Here is a 12,400-nt window from a genome sequence, read left to right as displayed (position 1 = left end):
CCATTTGGTGATTGCGTATATATTGTTGCACTTTGTCCTTTAGGGAGGATTCCAAATAGAGGTTGAGAGTAGGGGGGATGGAAATTTTGGGTGGGACCAGGTAGACCCTGGTTAGGTAACTGAAGCAATCAGCTGCAATCACAATTGTCTAAAGTGTAAGTATGGTAAAATAATCAAGGAAATACGAAGAATCACCAATACTCATGAGATAATTATAACTTGAAGCAGAAGATATTATATCCAACCGGTTAATTTTGAACTTTCCAATGCTTAGAAGATTTGAATTTCCAAAGTATAAGCTCAATTCCGATTTATATTTTTCAATATCATACGTTCGCCAGCGTACCATAGTATAAAGTTGCAAAACAATATTAAAATTGTAGAACGAACAGTGAGCCTTCCACTAATTCTATTTCGAGTAGATCATGGGAAAAGAAAAAAGCTAAAAAAGCTACAAAACTAAAAAAAGAAAAACTAAAAAGAAAAAAAAATGAAAAAAAGAAAAACTAAAAAACAGAAAAAACTAAAAAACAAAAAAAACTAAAACTAATAAAAAGAAAAAACTAAAAAACTAAAAAAGAAAAAAACTAACCGGGACACAGGGACACAACTACAACGGGGATGCCGGGGGACACAGGAGGATATATAAATGACGACGGGGATACAGGGAATGTTCGATTAGCAATCACCATCAACAAAGCTCAAGGGCAATCGTTAGAAAAATGCGGTATAGATCTGAATAAGGATTGTTTTCCCATGGACAATTATATGTTGCATGTTCAAGAGTCGGTAAACCTGACAATCTATTTATATGGACAGACAATGGGATAGCGAAGAATGTTGTATATTCGCAAGTTTTACGTAGTTAAAAACATATATATATCCATCCTTTTTCACAGGTGGGACACAGGGACACAACTACAATGGCGCGTAACTAATATGGCGCGTAACGACTTACCCGCGCGGGGGGCTTGGGGGGGGGGGTAACTAGGTGGGTAACGTTGGGGGCAACTAGGTGTTAGGGTGGCGCGAAGCGCCACCCCAACAGCTAGTAATATATATAAGTTATTATATAAACTGCAAAATACTTATGGTCTGCGAACAATTATATTAATTTTTTAGTTCAAACCAGAAAATACCTAATAATTTTGAAATTAGCTTTTAATAATCTCAAAAATTCAAAGTTATATTTGTCTCCTGGAACCAAATTTTTTTTAGCTTAACTCTTAGTCTTGTTTTCATAAGAAAATATTTAAAATTCAAATATTCTAGTTCTTAGTTCAGAATCACTAAGGTTATTATATAAACTGAAAAAATGTTTATAGTGTCTGAGCAGTAATATTAACTTTTATTTTCAAACCAGAAAATTGCCTGAAATTCTGAAATTGGCTCTTAGAGCCAAACTGTTTTGCCTAACTCATAAGGTACCTGTCACTATAAACGTTGTTTTATATTTCCATTAAAAAAAAAACCTTTTGTAGGTATTCAGTTAAGTATCGCTAAAGCTATTATATAAACTACAAAATATTTATGGTGTCTGAGCCATAATATTAATCTTTTAATTCAAACCAGGAAAATACTTGAAAATTTAGAAATTAGTTTTAAATAATCTTTCTGTTTGAAATTACAATTGTGTCCTGGAACCATATTGCTTTTGGCTTAACTCCTAAAGCGCGTATCCCTATAACCGTTGTCTTATATTTCCATCAAAAAACCTCAATTTTTTTATATTGTTGTTTTCAGTTCAGAATCGCTAAATTGATTATATAAACTCTAAAAATCTTTATGGTGTCTAGGCAATAATTCTTAAATTCAAAACCAGAAACCTTTTGAAATTAGTTTTAAACAATATCTCAGTACGAAGTATTAATTGTCTTAAAATGGAGACATATATATTGTCTCAAAGTGTTTGGTATGTTTATACTTTGAACACTTTTGATTATATGATCATAGTCTAAATGCTCCCTGATTACATCCCGGGACATTGATTTGAGTGAACCCTCAGTGTCATTGAAGGTAAGTCTCGCTAGTCTCCAAAACCATTTTCTTTTTGGAGGTAGTTTTCGAGTATAATTTATTATTTCCCTGAGTCTTTCTTTGTATATTATTTTAGCATCTATTGGTGTTACAAGTGAATAATAAACTGTATCATTTTCTAAAATATATTTGGCTATGGCAAAACGATTTTTGATATGAAAAAAAGATAAAGCAATTACCAAGGCTGTCTCAAATTGCACACTCCCTTCTACGTTTGGGTCGGCTCCTTTGCTCAGCAGTAGCTGACAAATATCCAGTGTGCCTTCTTCAGCAGCGTAATGCAAAGCAGTTTTTTTACTACTATCCTTCAGATTCGGGTCTGCCCCATTGCTCAGTAGTAGCTGACAAACATCCAATGTGCCTTTTTCAGCAGCGTAATGCAAAGCAGTTTGTTTACTACTATCCTTCAGATTCGGGTCTGCCCCATTGCTCAGTAGTAGCTGACAAACATCCAATGTGCCTCTTTCAGCAGCAAAATGCAAAGCTGTCCTTTTGTGAAAGTCGTGTATATTAGGGTCGCCTCTATTGTTGAGTAGCAGCTGACAAATATCCAACGTGCCTCTTTTAGCAGCATAATGCAAAGCTGTTTCGCCGTTATAGGTTTTAAGGTTTGGGTCAGCTCTATTGCTCAGCAGTAGCTGACAAACATCCAATGTGCCTATTGCAGCAGCATAATGCAAAGCTGTCTTTTTGTCCAAGTCTTTAAAGTTTGGGTCAGCTCTATTGCTCAGCAGTAGCTGACAAACATCCAATGTGCCTCTTGCAGCAGCAAAATGCAAAGCTGTCCTTTTGAGAAAGTCTTGTATATTAGGGTCGCCTCTATTGTTGAGCAGCAGCTGACAAATATCCAGTCTGCCTCTTTCAGCAGCATAATGCAAAGCTGTGTATTCCTTCCTATCTTTCAGATTCGGGTCTGCCCCTTTACGTAGCTGCTTTTGGAGAATGTTCAGTTTCGTGTCTTTTTTTTTCATCTCTTTTAATAATATGTTTTTCTTGTTTGATACTGAAAAGACAAAATAATCCAATAGATGGAAAAATGCTCTTGAAATGCTGTTACACGGCATGTTTATGTCGTTTTATTTCTGTAATACACTTGATACTATATTGTTTCATTAAAATCACGAGTCGAGTTGTTTAAATCGACCAAAAATTAACTAATTTCAAAATTTTCAGTTATTTTTCACGTTTGATTTAAAATATTAATATTATTGTTGAGACACCATTAATATTTTTGCAATTTATGTACTAACTTAAGTTATTCTGAAATCAAAACTAAAATTCAAAAAAAAATTTTTTTTTTTAATTGAAATATAAGACAACCGTAATAGAGTAATACACTTGATACTATATTGTTCCATTAAAATCACGAGTCGAGTTGTTTAAATCGACCAAAAAAATAACTAATTTCAAAATTTTCAGTTATTTTTCAGGTTTGATTTAAAATATTAATATTATTGTTGAGACACCATTAATACTTTTGCAGTTTATGTACTAATGTTAGTTATTCTGAAATCAAAACTAAAATTTAAAAAATGATTTTTTTTCATTGAAATATAAGAAAACGGTAATAGAGGTACGTACTTTAGGAGTTAAGCCAAAAAAGTTTGGTTCCAGGAGACAAATATGAATTGAACTGAGAGAATATTAAAAACTAATTTCTAAATTTTCAGGTGTTTTTCATAAATTTATGTTAATTAGACAGCAAACAAATATCAATTTAAATTTTTGCATAAGCTTTAATAATATAAATTTTTTAATATTTTACTGAAATTTTATATATCTGCATGTGATATAAGCCTCATTCAGTCCAGAGCTGCATTGTTCAGCAGTAGCTGACAAATATCCAGTGTGCCTTTTTCAGCAGCATAATGCAAAGCTGTTTCGTCATACTAGTCTTTAACGTTTGGGTCAGCTCTATTGCTCAGCAGTAGCTGGCAAATATCCAGCGTGCCTCTTTCAGCAGCATAATGCAAAGCATTCCTTTTATCACTATCCTTCAGATTCGGGTGTGCCCCTTTGCTTAGCAGCAGCTGACAAATATCCAATGTGCCTCTTTTAGCAGCATAATGCAAAGCTGTCCTTTTGAAAAAGTCCTGTATATTAGGGTCGCCAATATTGTTGAGCAGCAGCTGACAAATATCCAATGTGCCTCTTTTAGCAGCATAATGCAAAGCTGTTTCGTCATACAAGTCTTTAAAGTTTGGGTCAGCTCTATTGCTCAGCAGTAGCTGACAAATATCCAGTCTGCCTCTTTCAGCAGCATAATGCAAAGCTTTCCTTTATCACTCTCGTCCAGATTCAGGTCTGCCCCATTGCTTAGCAGCAGCTGAGAAATATCCAATTTGCCTCTTTCAGCAACCAAATGCAAAGCTGTCCTTTAGAAAAAGTCCTGTATATTTGGGTCGCCTCTATTGTTGAGCAGCTGACAAATATCCAATGTGCCTCTTTCACCAGCAAAATACAAAGCTGTCCTTTTGAAAAAGTCCTGTATATTAGGGTCACCTCTATTGTTGAGCAGCAGCTGACAAATATCCAATGTGCCTCTTTTAGCAGCATAATGCAAAGCTGTTTCGTCGTACAAGTCTTTAACTTTTGGGTCAGCTCTATTGCTCAGCAGTAGCTGACAAATATCCAATGTGCCTCTTTCAGCAGCAAAATGCAAAGCTGTCCTTTTATTACCATCCTTCAGATTAAGGTCTGCCCCATTGCTTAGCAGCAGCTGACAAATATCCAATGTGCCTTTTTCAATTCAATTTATTCAATTCAATTTATTCAAAAAGAAAAGAAAACACATAACAACAATAATAATAAAGATCCTAGAAGCGAACTTTTTAAGGACCAAAACAACAAAAAATTGAAAATGAAGAAGAGAGAAAAAAAAGAAAAGAGAAAACAAGGGTAATTAAAACAAATTGAATAAACATTTAGAGAAATGTAATATCAAGATTTTAGTACATTGTTATATAGTGTCTGAAAACTTGTGGATAGCTCGACACTGGAGGGTATTAAATTCCATTGAATTATAGATTTATAAATTGGGGATCGCTGGGTGGAACTAGAGATACACCTGGGGACAATGAAGAAACGGTTGGATGAACGGAGACAGTGGCCTTCAGAATTATTACTATTAAAATAAGATAATAAGTGGGGAGGAAGATTTTTATAGTAAGCGGAGTATGCGAGGGATAGATTTAACTTTTTGATAATTTGTTCAAAAGGGATAATACCAAAATCGGAGTACAAGTCCTTGGTGGGATATAGTCGTGGCAACCAAAAAACTGCTTTGACGGCACAGTTTTGAGCAGATTTTAGTTTATTCGTAACTGAAGGATAAGTATTGCCCCATACAGATCCGCAGTATGCGATATATGGGTAAATAACGAATAATAAAGGGTGACAAGGATATCGGGAGGAAGAAAATAATTCACACGATTAATCATACTTACCTGTCGCAAAATTATGGCTCTGATATAGGACACATGTTTTGCAAATGATAGGCAGGAGTCTATGTGAACACCAAGAAACTTGGCAGCTTCGACCTGCGGGAGGAGATTTGTAGAATATTTTAGGCCAAGTGCTGGCTGAGCTTCATTTTTTTGTAAGGGGTTCGAAATAATACCACCTGACTTTTCTTGCTGTTAATGGTCATGCAGTTAACGAGACACCACTCCTGTACTCTATTCAGAAGGGTTTGAGTAGAGGTGACGACGGATGGTAAATTAGGACCGGTGATGAAAAAGTTGCTATCGTCAGCAAAAAGTACTGGGTGCACTGATGGACCCAGGTCCGTAATCAAATCATTAATATAAAGGAGAAAAAGTATTGGACCAAGAACAGAGCCCTATAGGATGCCCCTCCGGATAGGTAGGGGATGTGAAGTCACCCCACCCAGTCTCACACTCTGTACTCTACCAGAGAGATAAGAGCCAAACCATGAGAAAGGAACTCCACGATTCCCTAGGCTATTGAGTTTACTTAATAAAACACTGTGATCAACCATGTCAAAGGCCTTTGAAGAATCCAGAAATAAGCCCAATACAGTATTTTTACGGTCAAGTTGGGAACGTATAAACTGTGTGGTGTCTATTAGTGCATGAGGAGTTAAAAATTTGGCACGGAAGCGATATTGATGAGGATAAATCAACGAATCTGATGAATGATTCCCAAATACAAAGGGAGAAAGACTTCGGAATATAATTCTCTCGAGCACCTTAGATATAACTGGGAGAAGTAAGATTTGACGATGATAATTGCTTATCTCAGACGGATCGCCTTTTTTATGAATCGGGATAACAATTGCTGATTTAAATATTTCTGGGAAGACTCCATTGGTCATAGACAGATTTGCTATGCGTACAATGGGTTCACAGATATAGGAAGATACGGTCCTAAGAAGCTTATTACTTTATAAGAAGTCAGGTGTACTACTATTAGAGAGAGATTCGATAACTTGAAGCACCTCTTTGCGATCAGTTGGAGAGAAAAATATGGATCAGGGATTTTTGCTAGGGTGTACTGACTGTGAGAAGGAACAGGAGTTAGCATTTGGAATATTAGTGAAATAATTATTAAAAGCATCGGGTACTGAAAGTGGGTCAATTAATCTGCCACTGATGTCCCTAAGGTTAATAGGAACAGATCTTGAATTCCTTTTTTTTGAAAGAATTTCATTCATTGTAGACCAAATTTTTTGCAAGTTCCCTTTGCAGTGAGAGATTTTTGAATAATAATAATTTTTCTTTGCTTCCCGGATGAGTTTGGTATATATGCTTTTGTATTTTTTATAATTAGTCAGGTCAATAACGCTACTGGTTTTGCAAGCTAACTTATATAGGTCATTTTTTCGGTATGAAGAGATTATCAGGCTTTTTGACATCCAGGGACGTATATGGGTAGTTTTTCGGTTTGATTTATGAACTGGAAAGGTTGAAATGATAAGATCAATCATTCCCTGTGTAAAACTACTTGTGGCTGAATTAACATCCTGACAATCCAAAGTCTTGGACCAGTCGAAGGATTTCAAACAATCCGTGAACCGTTTCATATTCACAGTATTATATATTCTATTAGACGTAGGGCTATTAGTTCTACGGGGTTGAGTAGCTTATAGGGAGGGTAAGGAAAGATAGATTGGAAAGTGATCTGACAAGTCAGAAAATATTATTTTGGAGGACAGGTGGTTTCCCAGGGAAGTGGATACAAAAATGTTATCAATTAAAGTATCAGTAGACCTCATGGGATCACCTCTAGTAGGAAAAAGGATTGTGGGAAGAAGACCACTTGATGTAAATGTTTCAAAGAAGGTATCACAATCATTGTTATTACCTTACCTTAGACCTTAGATCCTCCAGAGCCAGGGGTGGATCATAGGGCGTCTGCGAAACCTTGCCAGACATATCGGAGCTGAGCTGCAGCCACGAATTCCTCCCACTTTGGTTGAAGAGACAACTCCGCATTCCTCAGGTCTCGGTCGTACTGTCGTCGTAAGGTGTGTCTTGGTCGACCTCTTTTTCGCCTCCCCTTGGAACGCCAATCATATACTGTATTCGGGAGTCAATCCTCTGGCATACGGAGGACGTGGCCAAGGTATGTCCATCTCCTACGTTTTAGAAGGTCAGTAACTTATGGTAGACCGGTTTGCTGGCAAACTTCTATGTTGGTGACCTTTTCCTGCCACGATATGTTCAGGATTCTCCTAAGGTACATGTTTTCAAAGGCTAGGACACGTTTCTCTAGGTGGGTGTTTAGTTTCCAGCATTCACTAGCATAGAGGAGGATGGACATCACATTGCTACCCAGGAGGCGGAGCTTCAAGCGCATAGAGTATTTACTACTGCGCCAGACTGGTTTCAACTTGCTAAAAGCCGATGTCGCTTGTCCAATTTTCCTCTTGATTTTGTTGGCTATTTCACCATCGTATTCGATCCAACTCCCGAGATATTTAAATTCCTTGACCTGCTCAATAGTTTTATTTTTGCATTTTAATATGAGTGGGGAGTCAGATGTGGCCATACTCTTTTTTTTCTGACATTTACTGCAAGTCCCATTTTCTCGGCCTTTTCGTCTATGGCGTCGAGTAGCAGCTGTAGTCGCAGTTTTGCTTCTTCAAGAAGAAAAACGTCATCTGCAAAGTCCAGATCGGAGATCTGTCGGCTGCTAATCTTCACTCCAATGCCTGAAGACTGCCTTAGAATATAGTCCATTACAATGACAAACAGAAACGGGGACCCTTGTTTGACGCCAGACATTATTTTGAAGAAACGCGTGTCCCCATTTTCTGTGCGTACACAGCATTCACTATCCTCATATAGTGCGATTATCATTTTGACTAGTTTATCAGGTACTCCGTAATATTTCAAAATCTTCCATAAAGTGTCTTGGTCAACAGAATCGAACGCCTTTTCAAAATCAATGAAGACCAGGTACAGCTTTTTTTTCCATTATCTGGACTCTTCCACCATGAGTCTAAGAATGAAAATAAGATCAGAGCAAGACCTACCAGGTCGGAACCCATGTTGCTCTTCCCTGAGATGTGAGTCCAGGGCTGCTCTTAGGCATTGTAGTATTACTGAGGCTAGTATTTTACTAGGCATAGACGTCAAATTGATGCCCCTCCAATTGTCACAAATTAGTGCATCGCCTTTCTTGAAGAGTTTGACCAGTATACCTCTGGTCCAATCTTTTGGGACTTTTTCGTTGTTCCAGATGGCCACTAGAAGAGCAGTCCATACGAATATGTAGGCTCGAAGGGACACTTTCAGCATCTCTGCCGTGATCCCATCCACTCCAGGTGCACGTCCATTTTTCAGCTTTTTCACAGCTGTCGTCCCTTCTTCCGTGCTGGGTGGGTCAGCACTTACGTCAATTTGTAAAAATCGCGTATCCGGTACTGTTTCTGGATCATCAGGTCTGGGCCTATTTAAGACTTTCTCGAAATGTGAGGCCCATCTCTCGTCAGCTTTCTGTGGATCCGAAATAACGTTTCCATTTTCATCTTTTACAAGGGATGTACGATTTGTTTCCTTTCCAACTATCTCGTTTGTTAGTCAATAAACCATTTTTGAGTCTCCTTTCTTTGCAGCTTCTTCTGCAAGCGCTGGTTTTCTCTCAATGGCAATTCTTTTGTCTTTCCTGGCACTTCTTTTCACCACTTTATCCTCTTCTTTGTAGCGGAGCTGTAATTGGAATTTTTGTTCTGGGCTCCATGTATTCAGGATAAGCGTTCGGGTCTCCTTGCGTTTACTGATGTATTATCAGGTGTCATCCGATATCCATTCTTCTTTCTTTCTTTTCTTGAAGCCAAGGTTGGCCTTCGCAACGTCATGGTACACACTCTTGACTGAGGTCCATGTATTTTCAACATCAAAGTCATTGGTTTAGTCGAGCAGATTTAACGCTTCAAATCTGTTATGTAGAGATATGCAGAAGTTTTTGCGAATGTCAGGATCTTTCAGCTTATCGGTGTCAAATTGTTTATGTGTTGCAGTGTTAGTTTTCCGCTTCTAAGCTTTCAGTTTGATTCTTACTTCGGCTATCATCAAGATGTGATCTGAATTAACATCCGCTCCTCAAAAACCCCTCACGTCACATAGGCTACTTCTCCAAAGTCTTGACATGAGGAAATGGTCGATTTGATTCTTCGTTCGGCCGTCGGGAGACACCCATGTGTACTTGTGAATCGTTTTATGGTCGAACATACTACCACCTGTTATGAAATCTTTGCTTAGTGCATAATCGATTAGGAGTGTGCCATTCTCATTTATCTCTCCCAGGCTACGTGGGCCCAGAACTTCAGGGCAGTACTGGCGGTCTGCACCAACTTTAGCATTTAGATCGCCAACCACGCAGATTACATCATGCCTGGGAACGTCTTTGGTGACCAAGTGTAGCATGATATAGAAAGCAACTTTCTCCTCTTCATCAGCTTCGTTAGTTGGAGTGTATTATGCGATGATGGTCATTTTTGTGTGATTTGATACAAAACGAGCTGTCATTATACGTTCGTTAACTGGGTTCCAGTTTGTCATTGCTTTGTGTGCAAGTGGTGACATCAGAAGTCCTACACCAGCACGATGGACGGAAGGGTGACCACTAAATGCCATGACATATTCATCACCGAACTTCTCTAATCCATTTCCAGTCCACCTTATTTCACTGAGAACGAGTATATCGATTAGGTATTGTCTCATCTCTTTAAGAACTTGCTCTGTCTTGGATATCTGGTTCATCGTTCTCACGTTCCAAAAACCCATCTTAAGATTCTGTTTCGCAGTCAAAAATTGGTTCCGGGGGCATGCAGGGGTGGTTATCTGGGGAGGTGATGTATCCGAGGCTGTTGTAGACGTTTTAGTTGCAGTTGTTTTTCCCCTGAGGGTTGCCCCTCACGGTCCCGGGTTTGGGCTGCAAGCCCACGGCCCAACCCTCCTCATTTGCGGACTTGGGAGCGTTTTGCTCCCCCGACCTCTGTGAGGCAAGGATCCTTACATGGTTGAGTTAATTAAACTATTGCCTTCTCTTGTGGTAAATTAATAAAACTAGAAAAATCATCAAACAGATTATAAAAGAAAGGTGTCGGAAATTAGGGTGGTTTATAAAATAACGAAAAAATAGAAAAATTCTCGTCTACACTTATGTCGACGATTATTGAATAAATGCATCTGTTATTTATAGGTTGCGAGAACAAGAATTTACAGTCTAATAGTCTGGTGAATTTTAGACTTGATCGGATGTAAAGAGAAATGCTGCCAGAGGACTTGCCAGAGAAAAGGACTGCCAGAGAAAAGGGGAAGCACCCAATGATTTTAGGAAAACCTTAATTAAGCCACTGTATAAGAAAGGTGACAAGAGAGAGAGTCGTAATTATCGAGGCATTAGTCTGGTCTCTGTAGGTAGCAAACTACTGAGTAATATGATACTTTTTAGACTGAGAGATGCTGTAGACAGAGTTTTAAGGGAAGAACAATGCGGTTTTAGAAAAGGTAGAGGATGTATCGACCAAGTTTTCACTCTTAGGTTAATAATTGAGAAGTCCCTTCGTTGTAAAACACCTTGGGTCCTCAGTTTCATCGATTATGAGCAAGCTTTTGATTCTGTTTATAGAAGAGCCTTAACAAAGGACTTATCGTTATATTGTATACCAAAAAAATACATTAAAGTGATTTGTTCTATGTACGAGAGTAATACTGCTGCGGTTAAGGTAGGAAAGGAGGTTAGCAACTGGTTTTGTATTAAATCAGGAGTTAAGCAGGGTTGTGTTCTATCCCCCTTTGTGTGAATCATTTTGATAGACTTTGCCTTAAGGAGCACAGGAAAGGCAATTGGAGACCACGGAATCAAATAGGGAGGAAAAACTCTCCTGGACTTAGATTATGCTGATGATTTAAGCATATTAGATGAAAGTGTGAGCAAAATGAATGAATTTTTAGAGGTTTTGCGAGTTCAGGGTGCTAAAATAGGCTTGAAAATTAATGTTAAGAAGACTAAGTCACTAAGGCTAGGAATAAGTGAAGATGAAGAGGTAACATTAGGTAACGAAAAGATTGAACAGGTTGGGAGCTTCACTTACCTTGGTAGTATTATTAGTAAATATGGTGGAAGGAGTGAAGATGTTAAAAGTAGAATAGCTAAGGCTCAGAATTTTTTTTCACAGCTAAAAAAAGTTTGGAAGAATAGAAAGATAATTCTGTAAACCAAGATTAGAATATTGGAAGCTACAGTGATGACAGTGGTCAAATATGGCTCTGAAGCATGGGCGCCCCGAAAAGCAGATGAAAATTTACTAGATGTTTTCCAGAGAAATTGCCTACGGATTGTTCTGGGTACCCGGCTGACTGACCGTATTTCAAACAGTAGGTTTTACGAAAAATGTGTTTCAATCCCACTTTCTAGGGCTATAATGAAAGAAAAGTTGAGATGGCTAGGCCACATTCTACGGATGAAGGATGAAAGATTACGGAAGATTGTCCTTTTCAGCCAACCGTCCGGGGCTACATGAAAAGCAGGTCGTCCTTGTCCGGCTTGGGAGGATGTCATAAATAAAGATTTAAAGGAAATGGGAACTTCCTGGGAGGCTGTAAAGAGGGAAGCTTTAAATAAATTGGGTTGGAGGAGGAGCGTGCGTAGCTGTGTTGGCCTCAGCCGGCTTGTTGCTGCAGTGAGTTATTAGTAATAGTATACTAACATCGTGCTCTCCTTCAGCTCCTACAGAGCTATGGGAGAAATATAAATTGAAAATAGCCGATCATATACTACATCAAAAACGGTTAGAGACGACAGATATGACCTTTGATTTTACATCAAAAATTTATAACTACACTTTAGTTATTATTGAAGATTTGTGTGCATGTATGGCAAACAAACCTCT

The 12,400-nt window shown here is 38.2% G+C and overlaps 3 protein-coding genes across 3 annotated transcripts; all 3 read right to left on the bottom strand.

Moving 5' to 3' along the window:
• Positions 1 to 1,853: 1,853 nt before the first annotated feature.
• LOC136030596 (putative ankyrin repeat protein RF_0381) lies at positions 1,854 to 3,101 on the bottom strand. Its single transcript, XM_065709665.1, has one exon. It carries the CDS (start codon positions 3,099 to 3,101, stop codon positions 1,854 to 1,856), a length of 1,248 nt encoding a protein of 415 aa, XP_065565737.1.
• A 1,313-nt stretch (positions 3,102 to 4,414) lies between these two features.
• On the bottom strand, positions 4,415 to 8,360 carry LOC136030595 (putative ankyrin repeat protein RF_0381). Its single transcript, XM_065709664.1, has 3 exons — positions 8,073 to 8,360; positions 5,936 to 6,247; positions 4,415 to 4,756 (listed from the first exon to the last, which is right to left on the bottom strand). Exons 1-3 carry the CDS (start codon positions 8,358 to 8,360, stop codon positions 4,415 to 4,417), a joined length of 942 nt encoding a protein of 313 aa, XP_065565736.1.
• Positions 8,361 to 8,477: 117 nt separating this feature from the next.
• On the bottom strand, positions 8,478 to 9,929 carry LOC136030594 (uncharacterized). The gene is made up of 3 exons (XM_065709663.1): positions 9,621 to 9,929; positions 9,093 to 9,212; positions 8,478 to 8,999 (listed from the first exon to the last, which is right to left on the bottom strand). Exons 1-3 carry the CDS (start codon positions 9,927 to 9,929, stop codon positions 8,478 to 8,480), a joined length of 951 nt encoding a protein of 316 aa, XP_065565735.1.
• Positions 9,930 to 12,400: the final 2,471 nt, after the last annotated feature.

The sequence above is a fragment of the Artemia franciscana genome, chromosome 8, assembly GCF_032884065.1.
Source record: "Artemia franciscana chromosome 8, ASM3288406v1, whole genome shotgun sequence".
NCBI lineage: Eukaryota > Metazoa > Arthropoda > Branchiopoda > Anostraca > Artemiidae > Artemia > Artemia franciscana.
The sequence above is the reverse complement of the archived record's forward strand: the minus strand, read 5'-3'. Positions and strand labels throughout refer to the sequence as shown.

Coding starts and splice junctions, on each gene's coding strand:
- LOC136030596 (XM_065709665.1), bottom strand. CDS start 3,101: ATGCCGTGTAACAGCATTTCAAGAGCATTTTTCCATCTATTGGATTAT.
- LOC136030595 (XM_065709664.1), bottom strand. CDS start 8,360: ATGATAATCGCACTATATGAGGATAGTGAATGCTGTGTACGCACAGAA. Junction 6,248..8,072: donor CCGAGAAAATGGGACTTGCA/GTAAATGTCAGA, acceptor GTTATATCTAAG/GTGCTCGAGAGAATTATATT. Junction 4,757..5,935: donor TCTCTGGTAGAGTACAGAGT/GTGAGACTGGGT, acceptor GATATTTGTCAG/CTGCTGCTAAGCAATGGGGC.
- LOC136030594 (XM_065709663.1), bottom strand. CDS start 9,929: ATGCTACACTTGGTCACCAAAGACGTTCCCAGGCATGATGTAATCTGC. Junction 9,213..9,620: donor GGAGAAGTAGCCTATGTGAC/GTGAGGGGTTTT, acceptor TTCCAATTACAG/CTCCGCTACAAAGAAGAGGA. Junction 9,000..9,092: donor AGAAAGGAGACTCAAAAATG/GTTTATTGACTA, acceptor TCGGATCCACAG/AAAGCTGACGAGAGATGGGC.